The 19368-nt window shown below is 38.2% G+C and overlaps 1 protein-coding gene across 1 annotated transcript in view; it reads right to left on the bottom strand.

Moving 5' to 3' along the window:
- The window catches only part of SEMA3A (semaphorin 3A), a 170274-nt gene that overhangs the window by 95484 nt on the left and 55422 nt on the right, over window positions 1–19368 (bottom strand). Inside the window, 1 exon segment of the mRNA XM_075144381.1 lies at window positions 6283–6402. Within this exon segment, the coding sequence (XP_075000482.1) occupies window positions 6283–6402 (120 nt within the window).

Here is a 19368-nt window from a genome sequence, read left to right as displayed (position 1 = left end):
ATAAATTAAACTATTCTGACAGTTAAATTATCACATAAAGACTAACAGTCCTACTTTAAAAGATCTACTCTGGAAATAAATTTTTATTGGAATTATATTTTGTTTGGGCATGGCAGGATGAAGTTTTGAAAAATCTGAGTTTTCCTGGTTTAAATTCTTTTTCAGCAAACAACTGTTCAAAATACAGCTAAAGTCAAAGGAGATCTGACGTGTATTCGAAGACAGACCTTCATAAATAATAGCATTTAACCACGAACCTGATTCATATTTGTTTACAAAGGGGTTTATGGAGTTTTTCAAAAAGTCTTTTAAATGGCAATCAGGTTACCTCTTTACGATGACCTTCTATTTCTGCAACTTTATCACAAAATGATACCACATAACAAAAGGTGCCATGTGGGACATAGCCCTCGGCCTGTAAGAAATACATGCTTCTGCATGTTGGTGCTTAAAAATGTGTAGACCTTCCAACAACATATCCTGGTTTCCTCACAGAAATATATGTCAGCCCTTACCAGAACAAATGACTCGCTTAGGTTGCCTGATGAGAAAGGACTGCCATGTTCTCTGTCCCTTCCCTGTGCTCCTCTTGTAAATACTGTCTTCGGAAAAGTTCCCATAGCATATCCCTTCCCAACCAATGACACAGTGAATTATGGCTTGAAAAAGAATTACATGCTATATATAGCTACATATAACTGTATATAAAACTACATACTTCCAAAATGCTAGGAAGGTTATAGCTTTGCCAAGATTTATTCTTTTTAACAAGTGGAGGTATATTGTACATGTGTGAAAAGCCTGATTTTATGCAAAGAGTTTTCACACAGCATAGCCTAAGGGACTAGAAATCGATGTCATGTGGAGCAGCAGAAGTGACGGTTTGCAGACCCAGCAACCTCCAGAGGAATCAAGCCCTTTATTTTGTGATTTTGGCCACTGACCCTGTGAGATGCCTGGACAGATGTGTGCCTAACACTGACTACCCTGTTACCTGCCATCCTCCACAGACAAGAAACCAGTACAGCAAAAGGTCCAGTACCTGGGATTTCCCAATACAACAGAAATCGTTATCCCTCTTTTTATGAAACAAGGTGAAATATATCAGCCTTTAAACATCTAAGAGATGTTTTCTTTCTTCCCATGGCAAAACTACACAGGCAATTGAAAGAAGTGCTCTAAAAGGAGCTTACACTGTACATAAGGTAGAGATCTGGCTCTTCAGTTTTATTTTCATGTACTATGGTAACAGGATATCTAGTGGTTTGAAAGGCTAAAGCATTTCTGAACTAAAATAGGCTGTTAAAGTCTGTAAACTAGCTCTTCCTTTATTGGCATTTCTCAGTGTTTATAGTGATGCTTAGAACTAGTATGTCACAAATGATTGTTACATCACACAATTGTTATATCACAAATGAAGATCATCCTTTAATAGTATCCTTTTCCTTCATATTTTGTTTATATATTTGGTAAGCATATAAATGCCATATAAAGATATAATTAATTAGGTGGAAAGCAAATTAGCCTGAGGTGATTCTTAATTTAAAAAATAATTTGCTCAAATGTTTCACTTAAAAACCACAGGTCAGAATCTTAACCGATTTAAACTGACACAGCTCTGCTGTCTTCAATGAAGTTAGGCCAATTTATGCCACATCTGCTACTACTGAAGTCAATGTTTCACCCTGAATCTTATATTAGATAATGAAACACAACATGTTTTCTACCAGCAGTAACACTAGTCCTTCAAGTAATGTGTTCCTTCAAAGTCATTCTCTTAGGAAAAAAACTGCTCTTCCATCACTATATACATATATATAATATATACAGACATATATGCAGACAGACAAAAAAGACAAATGCCTAAATGTATCAGAACAGGATGTCCATTACTCAGAAAATGCACTCTAGACCTCTTCTAATGTGAAGTACAGAAGGGATAAAAAAAGTGGAAAGTATAATTCAGCAAAATTTTATGAGTTGAACTAAAGATTTTTAAAATACACAGAGTCCGGAAAAAGCAAATATGTTACAGGTGGTAGCGTTATATAACTTCATATGCAATAACTTAATGTTTTATGTACATCATAAATCTGAACTAAATTTAGAGCTTCTTTATTGATTAAGAATGAGAAATAACCTGCAAGTAAAGTGATACCAGATCTTTTAAGTTCATCCAGTTAAAAATGAGTTTTAATCTGTTGGACAATGACAAGAAATTTGGAATTAGGAGACAATAAAAGAAGCCGGGTTAGTTTTTCAGACAGTGTCTATTGATTTACCTCTGTTGAAGAAACCCTAATGTATTCCTGCTGAGGATCTGGCAAACAATTTTGTACAGTTCTTGCAATGCCTGTCTGAGCGTTAAAAAAAGGTTCTATAGGGCATTCTCTATACCTCCACCTGTATGTAAGGGTTAAGTAAATGGAAAATCCTGTTCTTTCCTAAACAGGACTGTTCCCCACTGGTTCACACAAACTACCCCAAAGGGAGCCCTGGGGAAAGGGAGCAGGGCTCCTTCCCCCTGCTCAGGCATGCACAGGCAGGTGCATTCTGCATCCTGTTGTGATTTTCTAGTGGGTTTAATGCACCTCTGCGTCTCCCTGCAGTTGGATTTGTTCCTTTCAAGCACAGATCTGACTCGCGTAATTTTGCAACCGTTAAGTACAACATTCCTACACATTCAATCCTGTTTCCTCAGAAGTCAGTGGGAGCAGAACATAGCTTTACTAATTACTTTCTTGTTTTGTCTGGTAATTGGTTTCTTGTACTATATTGCGTTATGTGGAGAGAATGCCACATGTTGCCTAACCCCGGATTTCCGAAGTCGGTGTAGGTGTCTGTGTTAGGTCATCCCACCTAAACTCAGGCACAAACAATATAGACAGCTGCATATGAGCCAGTTTGCCCCATTCAGTGAAGGTACAAATGTAGCCTCTCCAATGGATGATCTCGAGCTTTAAATTAGGCTCTCCTCAGGTATTTTCTGCATATACACATACTACATTCTCTCTAAATATGTTCTTTCCTGCTTACTCATGGCTTACGTGCTTAAAGTCTATTCAAACATTAACTTTATTCTTCTCTCTAAATACTGTGGTTATTCACTTACACATCTGGAATGGATTTCAGTGAAGATTAGTCTGCTTTACTCCTTAGACTGCAGTGTAATTCACAACATATTAGGTTGTATATATTTGCGCAGATCATTTTTAATCAGATGCACAGCATGCTGTTCATATCCTTTTACCTTTTTATTATTATTTCTGATACTGTACTTCATCAAACTCAATTAGACCTGCCTAGTTTCATCACTAGAAATGGTTTTCTTCAAGTACAGAATGGGGCTGCTATACACTGCTTCATATCGAAGAGATATTCAACAGATATAACAATTCATATTCCCATTACTTTATGACTGTAACACAAAGTAATTTATTTCCTTTCCCCAATCATAAAAATTGTACCATATTCCAGCCTCCTGCAGCTTGCTCCAATTGCTTCCAGTGTCTCCTCTATCGCTTGCCACTTGTTTCTTCAAATTTCACTTCTCCATCCTCTTCAGTTTAGCACACACTGATTTCCTCTCCTCCACCAGACTAGGCAGGTGGGTTATATTCAGAGCTCACATAAACAAGCAATCTTATTAGACAGTAGGTACATTCCCTGACTATTCCCCTAATCAGTTCACATTTACCCCTCCAAGTGCTTGAAAAATAAATAAGCAGATGGTGAAGTCAGTTAATTTTCCACAAGTGTTGTGGCAGAAAATGAATCTTCAGGAAATGTTTTAGATGGCAATTTTTTAACTCAAAATCAGCCACTTGCCTTCATTTATGCTTTTTACCTTTTTTAGTATGCTAGGGAGATATAAACTATACATGATACAGAAGCAATGGCCCTTTGACACGTCCAGTGCTGCTGTCTGACATGACAACGTAAACCATCTGGCTCTCACAGATGCAGTGTGCAGGGGTGTGGGGGTTAATATCGTATCACGCCCCTCCCCCCCCCGATTCGTGGTGTCTCTAATAGCTACTGTCAATCAAGCACCCTCCTCTTCCCCAGCTCCAGGAGGAGAAGCACATTTGAAATTCCTGGCTACGTGGTATAGGAAAGGAAGGAGCAGGCTCTAGCTGAGAGACAGAGACAGGCCAGATTATTTTTCATTGCAAACCTAATAAATTCATTTATTCATCTGATTTTCACCTTTGCAAGGGACAGGACAAATCTGACTGTCAGATTTGTCAAAGCCTGAGAAGAGGTGGGTACCGCTGCCTCCTGCCTGCCCCACTTTCCCTCTGCATGGGCAGACCTGGGCTGAGAAGGCAGTGACCCCTCCTGCATGACCGTCCAGAGGATACAGAAACTTGCGCCACTGGAAGGGCAGGTGAAGGTGATTTCACTCAGAGCCTAAGTATGAAAAGCTAACAGTGTCCGAGGCAGTTCAGATAAATATATTCCTGAATTCCCTGGTTTGTGAAGATGAAACCAAAGGTCAAGAGAATGATTCAGGGGACTAACAAACTTACTGCATAAATGACCAAAAATGCAACAATTCAGTATTTGTTGATAGTTAGGGACTGCTAAAAAGAAGCTAAAACAAACATCCTTTTTCAGCTCCAGGGCCAAACACATCATTGACTCGAGTGTCTCAAAATCCAGAATGTTAAACCAAGGTTGGATCTGGCCTCTCGTCTCTGATCATCCTTTCTATAAATCCTTGATAAAGTGTGTGTTAGTTTTATGGTACAGTCATAAAACAGCCAAATGTAGAAGTAAATGACCTCATACCAGCTATCTCTCTGCAGATAGATTCACTTGGCAGATAGCCAAGAATTGATTGACACACATCTTACGGAACTAGAGTTAATTAATATGTCTACCAATTCCCAAATGGATCTCAGGAAGCAGAGAATCTGTTTAATGCAGTAAGCAATGACATACTGTGTGTGGTCAAGAGACAATTACTAATTGCCAAGAATGCATTCTGGAATAAAGCATTAAAGAATATGAAAAAAAACCCTTTCTACTTTGCAGCTCCCTTATCCCTTCAAAACCTTATGCTTAGAACATTTTAAAGAGTCATGTTTCAAATATCAAAAGACATTTTTATAGGGAAAAATGTTCCCAGACTATAAAGTCAACACTCAAAAGGTCTGCTAATTTTTCTACAAGAAGGAATTCTGATTTTTAAATACCTGAGCCCTCATTCATTTAACAATGGTGTCTTTATTTTCAAGGAAATCTGCAAACCTGAATTGCAAAACCATAAGGTAACTTGAAAGAGCTGTTCTTCAGAGATCACAGAAGCTACAAGTAACACAACTATGGATTCACCAGTAAAACATATCCATAAATTAAGTAAGTGACTGCTGAAAACACGTCAAGAGTCTGGTTGCTAAACTGAAACTGTTCATGGAGCAATACTCAGGTAAGCCAGACTGAAAATGAAGTGGACTAATTTATATTACATACTCAATAGGAAAATAAAAGATTGGCTTTTCTGGAGAGAAAAAGGATTGAAATGGAGCACAGAGACATTCTAGTCAAATCTTCAGCCAGGAAAACCAGCATAGTCCCATTGCTTTCTGTGAGTGATACTGTTTTTCACAAGGAAGACCATGCTTATCTATTTAGTTATGACGATCACTGACAAAACAGTACGAGAGCTACTGCAAGCTTTCTGCAGCACTAAGCAAAAATCAGTAAACTGCAGATTAAAAAAAATGGGGGAAAGAGAGAGGAAAAAATGATTTATTTTTCACTAAAAAGTAAAGAAACAAAACCTAGGTCACATCTGAAAACTGTCAATGTGTTAGGACAAATCTGAGAAGTGGGATTTCTGAATGTGTGACACTATCTTAATTTCAAGCTGGGACAAAGTTGTCACGGTGTCAGGCTGTACTGACTGGTAGGAGAATAAAGGACAGAGTTGGCCCCAGAATAAGCACACAGGCTGAACTACCCCTCTTAGAGGTGGTATCTGTCCTGACCAAAAAAAGAGAGTGCTTTTAACTTCAGGAACCTGGCAGAATGGGCTTACTCGTATTTATTTAAGCCCCTGGAGGAAAAGATGCTGTGTAGGGGAGAAGAGTGCAGATTCTGCTGTGATTTATCAATCAGCACGTCAGCACCTGCTCCAGGAGCAGGTCCTACCAGATCCACTCACGCAGCCACAGCAACTAGTGAGAGTACATTTTGGCAGGAAGATGTTGTGGCTAAATACCACTAAAGATTAAAAAGAGGAAAAAAGAAAAATATTGTTTTAAGATAGTTTACCTCAGGATGGCTTCCAACTTCAATATAGGTGCAGACTGGATGAAAAGCCCCTGTTCCGCAGGCATATAAGTGGGTTTGGTTGTAAGCCTTAAGCACCTTGATGAAATTAGCACATTCTCTCTGCAAAGAAAAGGGGGGAAAAAATGTATCCACAAAGTTAGTTCAGTGATTATGACTAATGAGAGCTCTTCTGTGTTGGGGATATATGGCTGAATGAACAGATTTTAAAAGTGTGATCATTTCATGCTGTTTATAAGCTTGTTTATTGCTAAGCATTTAATAAATAGACTGATTTAGGGTCTCATTTAAATATCTTTGGTTGTCATTTAATAAAGCATCCACCCCTGAAGAAAATATTACACAAAAAAAGATCCTAATTTTTGTTTCAGACACGCTTCATCTTTGTAATTTATGCTATTGCCATGTTTGTAAGACCCATTTATAGAAATGTGTCAGCATGAAATAATGAAGAAAAATGGACCAACTGTTTGCTTGTATTCAATTAAGTAACAATTAGAAGAAAGATGGGCCAGATGGATGGAGCTGATGAAAAACAAATAATTGATATAACATTTCTAACAATAATATGAATGCTGCCTCACCCCCATTGTCTGTGTTTAGGGGCTAGTTTTACAAAGATGAATATGTTCTAAATATGCTAAACTTGAATGCAGTTATTGACAGTCTCTAGAACATAAGCATTGCAAGACTTGGACTGTACATTTTCTACCTAAGTAAATTATCCACCATGAGTAATTCTAGTTCTCAGCAATTAAAAACTTAATAGCAACATTAACAGTCCCTAGTACAAACATTATCTGTAGTGTGTTAACAAAAATGTCACTATTAATGCCTAATGTTATTAAAATGGAAATGTCTAACCTGATAGTCAAGATGTCGACTTTTTCTGTTTATTTAATATTTTTGTTTCAATCAGGTCTAACAATGAAAAGAAATACGTCCATGGCTGTGAATCAGTCTACTGATTACAAATAATGCATTTCAAATAGGAGAAAAATAACAACATTGAAACAAAATAGCTATGTCCAGTAAAGTTGGTGTTAAAAATGAAAGAAACTTTTCTATGCATATTTGATGACTTTTTTGGTACGGCATTCAGCTGTACCTCTCCAAGTGGACCAGGGCCCATGGAAACACCACCTGAGCTACCGCCTCCACAGAAATCTCATTGACTGGCATCATCCGTCTCTGTAACTTGCTTGCTAATTAAACCAGATACTCTCAAACACAAAATAATGGCTCTGCCAGGAAAATGCATGTGCAATTTGAGGCATGCCTTAGGCCACCACAGGGAAAAGGAACAAACTTACGCAGATAAAATACTGTGCATATACACAAAGAACTGTACTGGAACGACATTGGTCTTCCAACTTTGTTGTTTATTTACATAACAGATAATGGTAATGTATTAAAAAGAGCACCCAGAGAAAAGTATACAGAATGATACTATGTCTTGGGCTTACTGCTGATAACTTAAGTTATCTTTCCAACTGAGATGGAAGAGAAAACATAGAGATAGTTAAGGTAATCCAAGAGGAAATTGAAAGAAAGAGATGGATGTTACCAGGGGTCTGTCTTAATTCTTTCCATTCTGACCTTTCTTAATAAAAACACACACAACTTCTGGTGCATATGTATTCTTCCTCCCACACATGTATAAACATGAACATACATTTATTATATGTATATGTATCCACAGACTGCTTTCTACTGTCACAGTGGTAGAGTACTAAGCAAATACCTGGCATAAATCATCAAAATTACAATGTATGTTTCAATATTGTTCTTGATGTTGTCTTTTTTTTCTTTTAATAAAAGAAATATGGAAAAAACATGAAAGTGTGTTAATAATTCAATGCCTGCAAGAATAAAAATGGGCAAATATTGCAAATTCGTGTAACATTAAAAATGAACAAAATTGAAATAGATCCTTTCTTAAACTCTGATATTCTGTGTTTCGGATGACTTTGACTCTACATAACTTAAAACTGACCAATGATTTGTACATCATTAAATAATTCAGAATTTTCTCTCTTACGAGTTGTACCTGGCCAAATTTTATCACACCACTGTTTCAGTAGGACTGTGCTTTGCCTTGTCTGGTTTGATGTATCATGATTTAAAAAATGTCTTTGTGGTCTACTACTATGGTTTGTTAAATTTTTCAAAAATTGCCTGCCTCTGAAACGTTAGAGGCCAGTGGACATGTACCTTTGCAAAATGCTGTGAGTACCTGGGCTAGATCTACAGCCAGTGTGAATCAAAACAGGTTTGATTTCAGAGGAGCTATTCTGATTTACAGCAACACACCACCTGTGACTCTATATGCACTCGCTAAATACTGTCAGCTGCTTATCTATAGTATACAGCAAGAAGGTATTAGATAGCTAATACTTTAAAGGTGAGATGGAAAACCCTACTTAGTTTAGGGGCAAAGGAGTCTTTGATTTCTATGGGTGGAAGTTAAGAAAAACTCTATCATTAGCTTCACTGAATTATTCCAGATTAGTCTCGGGGGGGAATGAACTCTACCATAGCCATATTTGCGCTTTAAGTGTTTAACATTGATAGTAGTGTAACTGCATTAATATAAGTAAAGTTATTCCAGATTTATAATATATTTCCAAAACCAGATTTGGCTTATTCATCCCTGCTTTTAAGCTCTCCTTAATTCCTTGTACAAAATGTTTTTTACCATAGATGTCTGAGAAATACACAACCTAGTTAAACAATGGGGAAGGTAAATACCTACAACAATAAACCTTTGACTATGACAAATAAATTTATATAACATTTAAAGTTCCTAGTCCAGTTCAGACTGCTCTTATAGCTTCCCTGTGTTTTATAGCTGCATAAAGGAACCATTAAGGTCTATTCAGTAAATTCTCATATACCTCCCTAACAGATTAGGTTTCCTTATATATTTTACATGATTGTAAAAAAATAAATAAAGAGGGGTATTAAACCACAATAAATGACATCAAAGTAAAGTTACCGTTCTGATTTAAGCCCTTGTCAACTCAGGAAGTTCAAAGTGAAGTTTCTGCCCTGCCTGGGATGCGGTGCTATTCTCGCTGGAACAATAGCAACAGGCGCATTGATTTCAATTGCAGGGTAATCAAATTCCTTCCTTTGTCTAACTGTGCTCAAGTACAGCTGCACAGGTAGAGTGTGATGTGTGGAAATGTTGTACCTGTGCGTTTGCGAGTGATATTCTGAACTTAGCAAGAGTCTACTTCGTGATGGTGAATATTAGGTTCTCCCAGTTTACGTGGCTATGGGAAAAAAAGCTTCCCATAAATCTATACTGTAACAACTTTAGCAGCTTTGAATGATTTGCTCAGACACCAAACCTCAGCACAGATGTATGCTGAAGAAGATATTCTGATCAGGGAAAGTGTGTGTGCAGTGAGGTGACTTGGGTCTGCCACGACATGAGACTCGGGTGACCAGCTCCTATTTTCAATCTTTGTCTCCCCAGTCCTGCCCGCAGTGCAAGGCTCCTCCAGTGGTACCTCCAGCTGTGAAACCTGGCAGACGGCTCTGCCGGTCCCGACACCGGTGACTACGTCAACTCAACTACAAAGCAGCTCCCTGACCCCCTTGGCTGGAGGCCTGGAATGACTTGGGTGTCTCCAACTGGGCTTGTCCCACTTGGCAGCAACGTGTCCCCTTGCCAGACCCCCGGGCCAGTGCTATATTGTTAGTGCAAAGGCCTGTGCCAGCAGAACGAGGCATTTCACTACATGATCTCAGAGTCTAAGGCACTGGAAAGGAGACAAAGACAACAAAAGAAATGTAGTATCTCAGTAAAATACGGCAGACAGGAGAAAATATCCACCGGAGGATGAGGAAGTAATCCAGACCCAGAAGCTGTAAGGAACAAAATTCAAGGAATTTAAATGCTGTGTCTGCATGTTGAGTTCAGCCCCCCAATACCTTTGTACCCATCTTCACTTTTCCTGGGAAAGGGATGTTGTTTAAAGGGAACATATTCTGGACATATCCATACCCTTTGAATACTGTTTTTCATCAAGAAAAACAGTCAAAGGAAGAAAATTGGACTTCTAAAAATTATTTTCAAGGTGTAAATCAGGTTTTTTTTTTCATTTGTGAAAGCAGAGTGGAGTGGGAATTTAAAATACTTTTAGCCCAATGATGTGAATGAAAATGAATGCAAGGTTTGCAAAGTTCTCCATAGGCAGGAAAGTATTACTCAGGTGGGTTATGAAAATAAACCTTAAAGAAGAGGAGCACTGGAACCACCATAGTGAATCATTATAAATTCTTCCACCTAATAATCCTGTTTATTATAATGGGCAGCTTAATATTAGGAAACTTTTCTTGTCTATATAAAGCTAAACACTGGTTTATGCCCTAAAGCTTGAGTTTATATATACATACATACAGCAGAAAGCATAAATGATTGCATATGGTACAGAATGATTGAGGTAGATATTCAAAGAGAAAATTAGGTACATCATGTGGGAGTTACTGCAGTCCTCAAAACCCCCATTCATTTATCTTGCCTAGCCCTGGAGAGGATTAATCTTCATTTATATTTCAATAAATGGTATAAGGTTGCCCCAAGAGCTGTAGGTTCTGCCTTTGGCCTTGTGCAGAAGTACCTTTGTCTTAAAATCCGAGCAGCTAAGATCATGTCTGAGACCTCTTAGCATAGCCTGCAAGGTCTTTCTGTCTCTGTCCTGGCAGAGGGGACTTCTTCAGGTAGCTACTGTTTTTACAGTGTAACTGCTGGATCTGCTTCTGCAAACAGCCTGTGATGGCACGATTGCCAATATCCTCCAAAGCATGGCCAAAGAAACGGTTTGTGCCCTGTCCTGGCTCTGCCATGTGCCGTGGCTGAAGCACTCGCCCCAAACATGGAGCACAATCCAGTTTGTTTCTCTGCTTGAAGGAATATGGACTGTATCCCTCGCCAAAGCCCAGGCAGACACTACAGGCTTTCCTGGGGTTGATTTGGCATGTGAGGGCACAAGGACATCCAGCTGAATCCATTCTACCTTGGGTACAGCAGTTAAAGGTTCATTCGGCCACCTGGAAGGAACAGTGCCCCAGAAGTTTCCTGGGCATTCCTGAGTAAGAAAAAGGTTTTAATTTCAGGTACATTACAGATGTTTACGCCTCCTCTAAACTTGACTGAGGAGGTCCTGGTGTTCAGAACCTCAGCTCCACGCTGACAGTTTATTGAAATGAAAGTGGCTAAAACCATTTGCATCATACTATGGTAACGCAGCCAAAGCACCAGCCCCACTGCAAATTCTGCTGTACTAAACTCCTATTTGTAGAACGAGTTGAGAAATTACTAGACTGTCATTTACATTTAGACTGTGAATTAAAGTCAAAGAGGCCCAGTGTGGCTAGACAGAGATCTTAACTCTAAATTTCAGTTCCAAATATTATTATTGATATATCAAATTGATAGAAGGGCTTATGCAGAGAGAGATTAACCCCCCACAAAAAAAAATCGCAAAGAAAATGTCTGCAATGAAAAACATAGGTGCCAAATGCAGAAAGATTGAAAAACAAACACTAGAGACACATAACACTGATTAGGCTGTGTTACGCAGACTTTTCCCGGACAGTTACAAAAATAAAGTCCATCCATCTGTCAAAACATCTGCTCCGCATATGAAAATTAAAACAGAATTTAGGTGGTTTTTATGAGTTTCCAGTAATTACCTCTCCTCCAGAAGCCTGGAACTTACATCCTTCGATCTGGATTACTGACGCAGCGAAGAGTTTTTAATGACATCTTTTTAAGTGGAAGTTAAAGGGTAAGTCCCTGTGACCAACTAATATCCAGATTTTTCTCCTTATTTTAAGAAAGCTCTTTCTTTTTTTTTTAATCAGCATTGATGTCCATACTGCTTCTCAGATATTACAGCAAATGCAAATGGCCAGATTATGCAGAGCACTAAGTAGAAGGCTAAATAATGCATTACAGTATCATTAACTTCAACAGTTTTCTGCTGATTTAATCCAGATAAGGATCAGACCCTGCAATACATTCTTCCTTTATTTCAGCCTTCCCACATAGCCAAGTGATTAAAATATCAGAAGGTTTTGTCTAACCTGGATGGACAAAGGGATTTAAAGCTATCGTCTAACAGCTGGACAAACAAAATAAATACTTGTTTTGTCTTTCAAATCAAAGTGGATGGACAGTTTCTATATAAAGTCCCATATATGTGTTTAATTAATATATTTACTTTTTTCTTCTTCTTCTGTCCAATTAGTTGAATTCTCAAGTGACGAAGTCAGGGATATCCATGGAGAATAAGTAATCCCTGATATTACTGCTGTCATTCAAATTTATCACAATGCTGAAAGATGTTCCGGACTTATCAGGGAGCTCTTTAACTTCTCTCTTTTGCTAGTGGACTACTGCCAGCTGCAATCAGTTCAGTCTGTATCGGCTATGTATCTTTTTCAGCATGCAACAGCATTGTTTCAAGGAAAATATTTCTGGAGTGTTAGTGCAATAAATATATGTGATTGCCATGTACACAGATGATCGATTCTCAGCTAGATCCTGAAACCCTTCAGCATGTCAGTAAGTATGTGCAAGGAAGTCCTCTTCGGGGTGAGCTCTACACGGCATATGCTTTCACAGCTCTTGCTGCTTGTGTGCAAGTTTTTGTAAAATGCAGTAAGACTATTTAAAAATTGTTACTGTTCCCCTCTTTCTATTACAGTAGCACTTAAAAACATTGGTAAAAGAGCACAGTCTGCTTCAACAGGCCCAGAATAGCCATGGAACAAAGCAAATTATTCCAGTCCTGTTAAAATGCAATGATCTTTTTAAATTTTATTTTATTGGAGTAAACTAGTTGGTAACACTGATGCAAAGCTACTGTGCTAAGTGCTGCATTGGCAGTAAAAGTCCCCGAGTACTAGCAGCTTCGTACAGCCCTTAATGGGTGGGGAACTGATGCCTGGCACCTGTACTCAATGAGATAACCTTCCAGTTGAACCTGTATAGGCAGGTGTATGATTTTAGAGCGGGGGAGGCCAGCTGGCATGAAAACATTTGCAGACTATGATTTACTACTGTGTACCCCTTGCAATTTGGGTCAATAACATCATTTCCATCCCTGTTTTGTCATTATTGTACCTTGCAATTAACAGGATCAATGTTTTATAGTCCTATCCTCTGAAAAAGAATCAGTCTGCAGTGCTGAGTGAAGTTAAGCAGCTGAAGTATCGGGGTCTGTCTTACAGAAAGGGATTTCTATTAACTTGGTTCTTGGGGATTATATCCCCATTAGTCAAAGCCTTATAAGCAGCGTGTACTGCATCACACACACACACCAATCCACTATAAACCTAGAATATGTCTAGGTAAACAAAATACCTAGTCTCTTTTATAAATCTATGTTATTTTGTGGACTGAATTCTAATTGTATTTGTCCTCCCACCTCAGAGCTTTGAAGAAGCTGACAGATCCCCAGATCCAGTGCCCCTTATACTGGATCGTGATCTAGAGGACTTTATATTGGATGTCAGGAGTGATATTGCTCTTAGGCATGGTGACCACTGCCAACATTACAGAGGAACCATTGATTAATTCCATATTTAGATTTTCCTCTGCTGTCAAGATGTGCCCTGAGATATTTCAGACTGAAGGTGCTGATGAGGGCTGATAAGACATTTTTGGTTGCCTAGTACAGCTTACTGTACTTCCAGTTATCTTTCCAATTAAGTTATGCCTGTTATCTCTCTGATTTTTTGATATGACAAGAGTTCATGAGAATATTTAAAATGTATAGTTTACTCAAGTTGCAGGATGTCTGCATGAATTTAAAACATTAAAGCATCAAGACAGGAAAAAAGAAGCCAACTAACAAAGTATATGATAAAAAAAAGCCACAGAAAAAAAGCAGATATAAGCTGATTCCTTCAAGCCACAAAACTGCATGCCATATTAGCAAACAGTTGTATTGTCATCACACTTGCACGGTAGATGGAAAGCTCCTCTGGTTCTTCCTTTGTGTTAGTGAGGGTGAAACACAAAATGTCTCCCTGCCTGCCTACCTACCTAGTTGCAAATCTGGTGGTCACTACTGGTACTTGGTCGTTTGGCCCAGAGTTTACCATTTTTGCCAATCATGGAGGTAGCTAAGCCGGGTGGGATACTCCCTAGGGTCTGTCCTGAAAACAGATGTAAACCGAAAGCCATTAGAAGTCATTTGAAGCCATGCTTTAAAGATGCCTCCCTTGACTGCACAGACTAAACACATCAGGCCTTCAAATCTTTGTCATTAGCACTAACCCTCTGACCTAGCGATCTTCGGAAGTAAAATTTCTCCAAACTTTTCTTTATTCAGTATGTTCAAATTACAAGACGTGTTTCCAGTCCTTAAATCTTCATTCAGCAGATGCAGGTAATAATTGTTCCGGACCTGTGAACAGCTAGAGGGATGCCAAGAAAAGGCTGCAACACTAAATACCTGATTTAATGACCATCTCATATTTTTGTACATCTGATTAATGCATAGTTAACAAGACAAACCAGAGTCTTTTGCGGATGCAGTCCAGCAAAGAAGTGGGTTTTCAGGATTTTGCAGCCACGGCATGATTGTTGTATATTAAACCTTTCCATGAGCATTAGCAAGCTTCCTTTATTTTGAATTGTTGTTTTTCAGTAGTATGTACTTCCTACAGCACAGAATGAATTTACTTAAGGAACAGAAGAGTATTTCAGGAATAACTCAAAACATTGGGAAGCCTTGAGGTCAAGCAGAAGCCGGTTCTTTTCTGACCATAACTTTAAAACAAAATTGGTTTTGCTCTGTAGAGTAAACCTGTCCCACATTTTGGGCATGGCTTTATTAGCAAAGAAATGAACAATACTGCTCGGTTTCAGCTCAAGCAGTCTCACCAAGCCCAGCAGCAATTTAAGTTGCGACCACAGTCTAGATCTGAAGAGTCTCTCTTGTCTATCTCTTCTATCTGGGTGGGGTAATCACCTGTCTCCTGGAGAAATCAGATTACACCCCGCCTTTCCGAATAGGATCAACACCTGCTAATTGGGTGGAGTATTTCAGACAAACAGGTTGTCAAGCCTGTTGTAGGCACATAAAGCACTTAGACTCCATATCACTCAGCTTGCCTTTATTCAGCATATTGCAGGCATCTCCTGGAATGACTTCCACTCACAGCCACCTAAGATAAATATACTCAAAACTTCTGTGTTGAAAGTGAACGTAAAACCATGAAGTGTTGAAAGGAAGCAAAGACTGTTGCATCTATAAGGGACAGTTGCTTAGCAATATGTGTGCCTGTAAATAAACATACTCTGTAAGCTAGACTATGAAGTTACATGTGCCTTACTGTGAGAATCCGGAAATTTGTGTGTGGATATTAAACTATTTTGACACCACAGAGAGATGCTGAACAGAGAAACCTTAAGTGTAGAAGCCTAAAATTCCTACTCAGTAAAAATTTGACACCAAAGTGAAATTGTTGAAATGAGAGTTTGCTGAGCGGTTTTGGGGTTTTTTTTGTTAGGTTGGGTTTTGTGGGTTGTTTTTTTTTTGTTTGTTTTGGTTTGGTTTTGGTTTTTTATATTCATGTTACATGCATAGTAACTTGAAGTTTTGGATGATGTTAATCGGGAAGGAATTACCCAAGGGAAAAAGAGATCAATAGATGATTTGATCCAACAGAGATCACATCACTCAGAAGAAGAAAAATAACAAACAAAAAAACAAAAGCAAGAGCAAAAGATATAGATTCTCCCTTTATTTACTGTTCTTACTTTTCTTCTTCCACCATCTTCAGAATACAAAACTTTCTTTACATTAAAAAGCTTTTTTTAAGGATCCTCTGTTGACATGAAGATGTGGAAACTGAACAAAGCATTCGCGTTGACATAAGAAATAATTGCATATTATTTCCTAGGTTATTTTAAGAATTTTCTCTTTAACTAGTATTTAGTTATTTTACTTGTTACAAAAGAAAAAAAGAAAACATTTTAGACTTGTGTGCAGCAGGGAGGAATTTAGTAGACCTATTTTTGGTGTATGTAAGTAACAACACTACAGAAAGAAAATCAGTTGTGGACTAATTTAATAGTGACATAGTGACCACATCTTGAGTATAGAAGGAACTGCGATATGTGATCTTTCAGAATAGACCTATCCTTAATTTTTAAACTAGCCTTCCTTTTACTAAAGCAACAGAAAAACCCCCAAAAACTAAACCACACCAAACCAACAAAAAACCAGTCTGTTTGCTAAAATAGAAAAAACGTGAAGCAAATTCATAAAAAAAAAAAAAAAGATGATGTGACTGGCATCAAGAGAAAGGCTTTTCTCTGACTTCATGAGCTTCATACTGAAGCCCTGAAAGAAAACAGGGACTAAACATATCGATCATTTTTACTAGTTATCCAGCTAATGTGTTTCTCTGCAAAGAAACGTACAAAGAATAAATTTACTCTGTCCATCTTGGGATGCAATAAATCTCAACAAGGAATTACCCAACATAATTTTGAAATAGCAATAGGTGGTAACTCAGCCATAAATAAAAGTAATTCTCAGACTTTACCAAGTCCAAACTAGGGCTCATGAGGAACACCTATTGATAAAAAATTAAACCCCATAATTTTGGGAACGATTTTTCCTTTATTTCTCCTTTACTTCCCCTTTGCTAACTCTGTGACTTTGTATTTCAAAAACAACAAAGAAAACATTTCTGCAAGACTGCATTAAATCTGATGAATATTAAGTTTCCTTCAGAGGCAAATTTCTATAGTCACACCTATAAAGAGAAAAATAAGCCCAAAATTGGAAAATTAGCTTTCTCCTTGATCTATATCAATTTGTTCCCCATACTCAAAGACTTAAATGACTCCCCATGATACATTAGTGGGTAAAATATGAAAATCTGAACAACTGCCAACTTAATTCTTCCTCTGTACAAGTACACAAGTTATTACCTTACAGTAACTGATTTGCCTTGGTCAGTTCATATAAAGAAATATATGCAAATGCTTAAATGAACACAAGCTGTAGGATCAACATCTGAACTAAGAGCCACAAATGAGGCTTTATGCTGGTGAGTGTGTTGTGGGGGTCCATCCAAGAACTGGAGCTAGCGCAGCCAGAATTTCCCGGGGGGAAGAATTCTGTTAGAGAGCTCCACAGGACTTTGAAAGACTCCAGTGTATTATACTTCTTTTTTACCAAGCTCAGTTCACCTCTAAGTGAAGGGGTTGTAGGTTTGTTTTGGTTTTTTTTCCCCTATGTGTCTTTCTGTTTTGTTTGTAGTCTATGCAAAGCAGTTTTACGCAGCAGCAATATTAAAGCAGCACACAAAATGTCTCACTCTCTCATCTCATAAATGGTAAGAAATGCTTTGGTAGGAAATCATGCCCAACATTAAAGATTACGGACATGATTCAGGAGTGGGCAGGCCTCAAGCGAATAATCCCAGCATATTAACTGATCCAGCTGGTAGAGGTGAAAGGGATATGCAGTGACACTATTTGTCTACAAACAACTCAAAAGTCACATTTCTTCTTGTAGTAGGTAATACTGAGAGGTAATTCTGTCCCTAACCCCACTGGAGGTCCATTGCTTTGGATTTTTGCTCACTTTACCCCTTCCTACTCCCAGGGGATCTTTCCCTTTTCCCCCAGCCTGGATGGGGGTCCTGAGTCTTTAGGCTCTGTCAAAGGAGCTGTGCTGGAGACAGGGAGCCAGAAAAGGCGTGGGGGTGGCGGTGAGGGTTGCTGATAAAAAAGCTGGAAATCTGGCTGTAGATGTCCTCCAGAGGAAGAACCCTGACAGAAAGGGCCAGAGGTAATTTGACCAGAAAAACTGTGCCTGTCAGATGAATTTAGAAGCAGGCTTTCTAGATCCAGCCAGCATTGTATATTTAATTTTCAGATTCCCTCTTCAGATCTTTGTTTACAATAACAGATGAAAAGAATTACATTTACTTTCTGCCTCCATGTTCTTCTATTTTCCCTAAGGCAACAACAGTAATAAAATGAGTGAAAGGGAATGGTGCTCATTTATTGCCAACTTTGTTTTTCCAAAGTATCACCAGATATGGCTGAGGGACACTTGCTAAGTTACACACCACTTTTTCTTTTTTTTTCTTTTTCTTCTTGCTTTCCAAATTAAATCATTGCACACTGATGGATCTATAAGCTTATGGAATTGGTAATCTTCCTATGTTTTAGGGAGGGGCTGGAAAATTTTAAAGGAAGCATAAACTGAGATGGCATATGAACATTTTGGCTTAAATTAAGTATTATCGTAACAAATGAGATGGTGAATTAAATTACAGCCATGTGATTCTACCTGCATGAACCATAAACTCAATAATTAAGTGCCAGCCACACTTAAATGCAAAGAAGTGTGCACAGAATATAGCTATGTCGTGTGTAGTGTAAAGTCTCGCTTCTTCTTAACTGGGAATAGGTTTCTGAGCTACAGTGATTCCAAATTACCACCAAGAGAAGTATCAAGTATAAAAAAGTGAACCGCAGTTGAATTCAGGTAAGAGTTAATAACCAGGTAAAATTTAATGGTAACTAAATAGCCCAAGTAGATGTCTATCTCCTATGAATTGTAATACAGTCAGTGCTAATACACACACGATTGCGCTGATACAGTTTAGCTGTTAAGGGAAATGACACAAAAGTGTAACTCTCTGTATGGACCTGTTTGTTCATGTGACAGAACACGTGTAGAAGCTCGCTGGTACCAAGTAAAAGTACTTGGTACTCTTTGTATCTATTTATATATCAACATTTAATTCTCACCAGAAACATCCAGGGAGTAAGCATAGAAAGTATGTATAGTATCTGTCATCATATAGCTTGTCCTATGTGACTTTGTTAAAGTACCCATTAAAATTTTCAAGATTTATACATGTCAAGGCCAGAAGGGACCATTTCAACAATTTAATTTGAGCTGGGATCTTTAAAAGTGACTAAATAAATTAGATAGTCAAATCACACTTGAAAATAATATCCTAAGGTGCCCTTCAGAAACACATCTTTAAAGCTTTCAAGTTGCAGAAAGC

This window comes from Calonectris borealis, chromosome 1, assembly GCF_964195595.1.
Source record: "Calonectris borealis chromosome 1, bCalBor7.hap1.2, whole genome shotgun sequence".
Lineage (NCBI taxonomy): Eukaryota > Metazoa > Chordata > Aves > Procellariiformes > Procellariidae > Calonectris > Calonectris borealis.
Note: the sequence above shows the minus strand (reverse complement) of the source record. Positions and strands in the feature narration are given on the sequence as shown.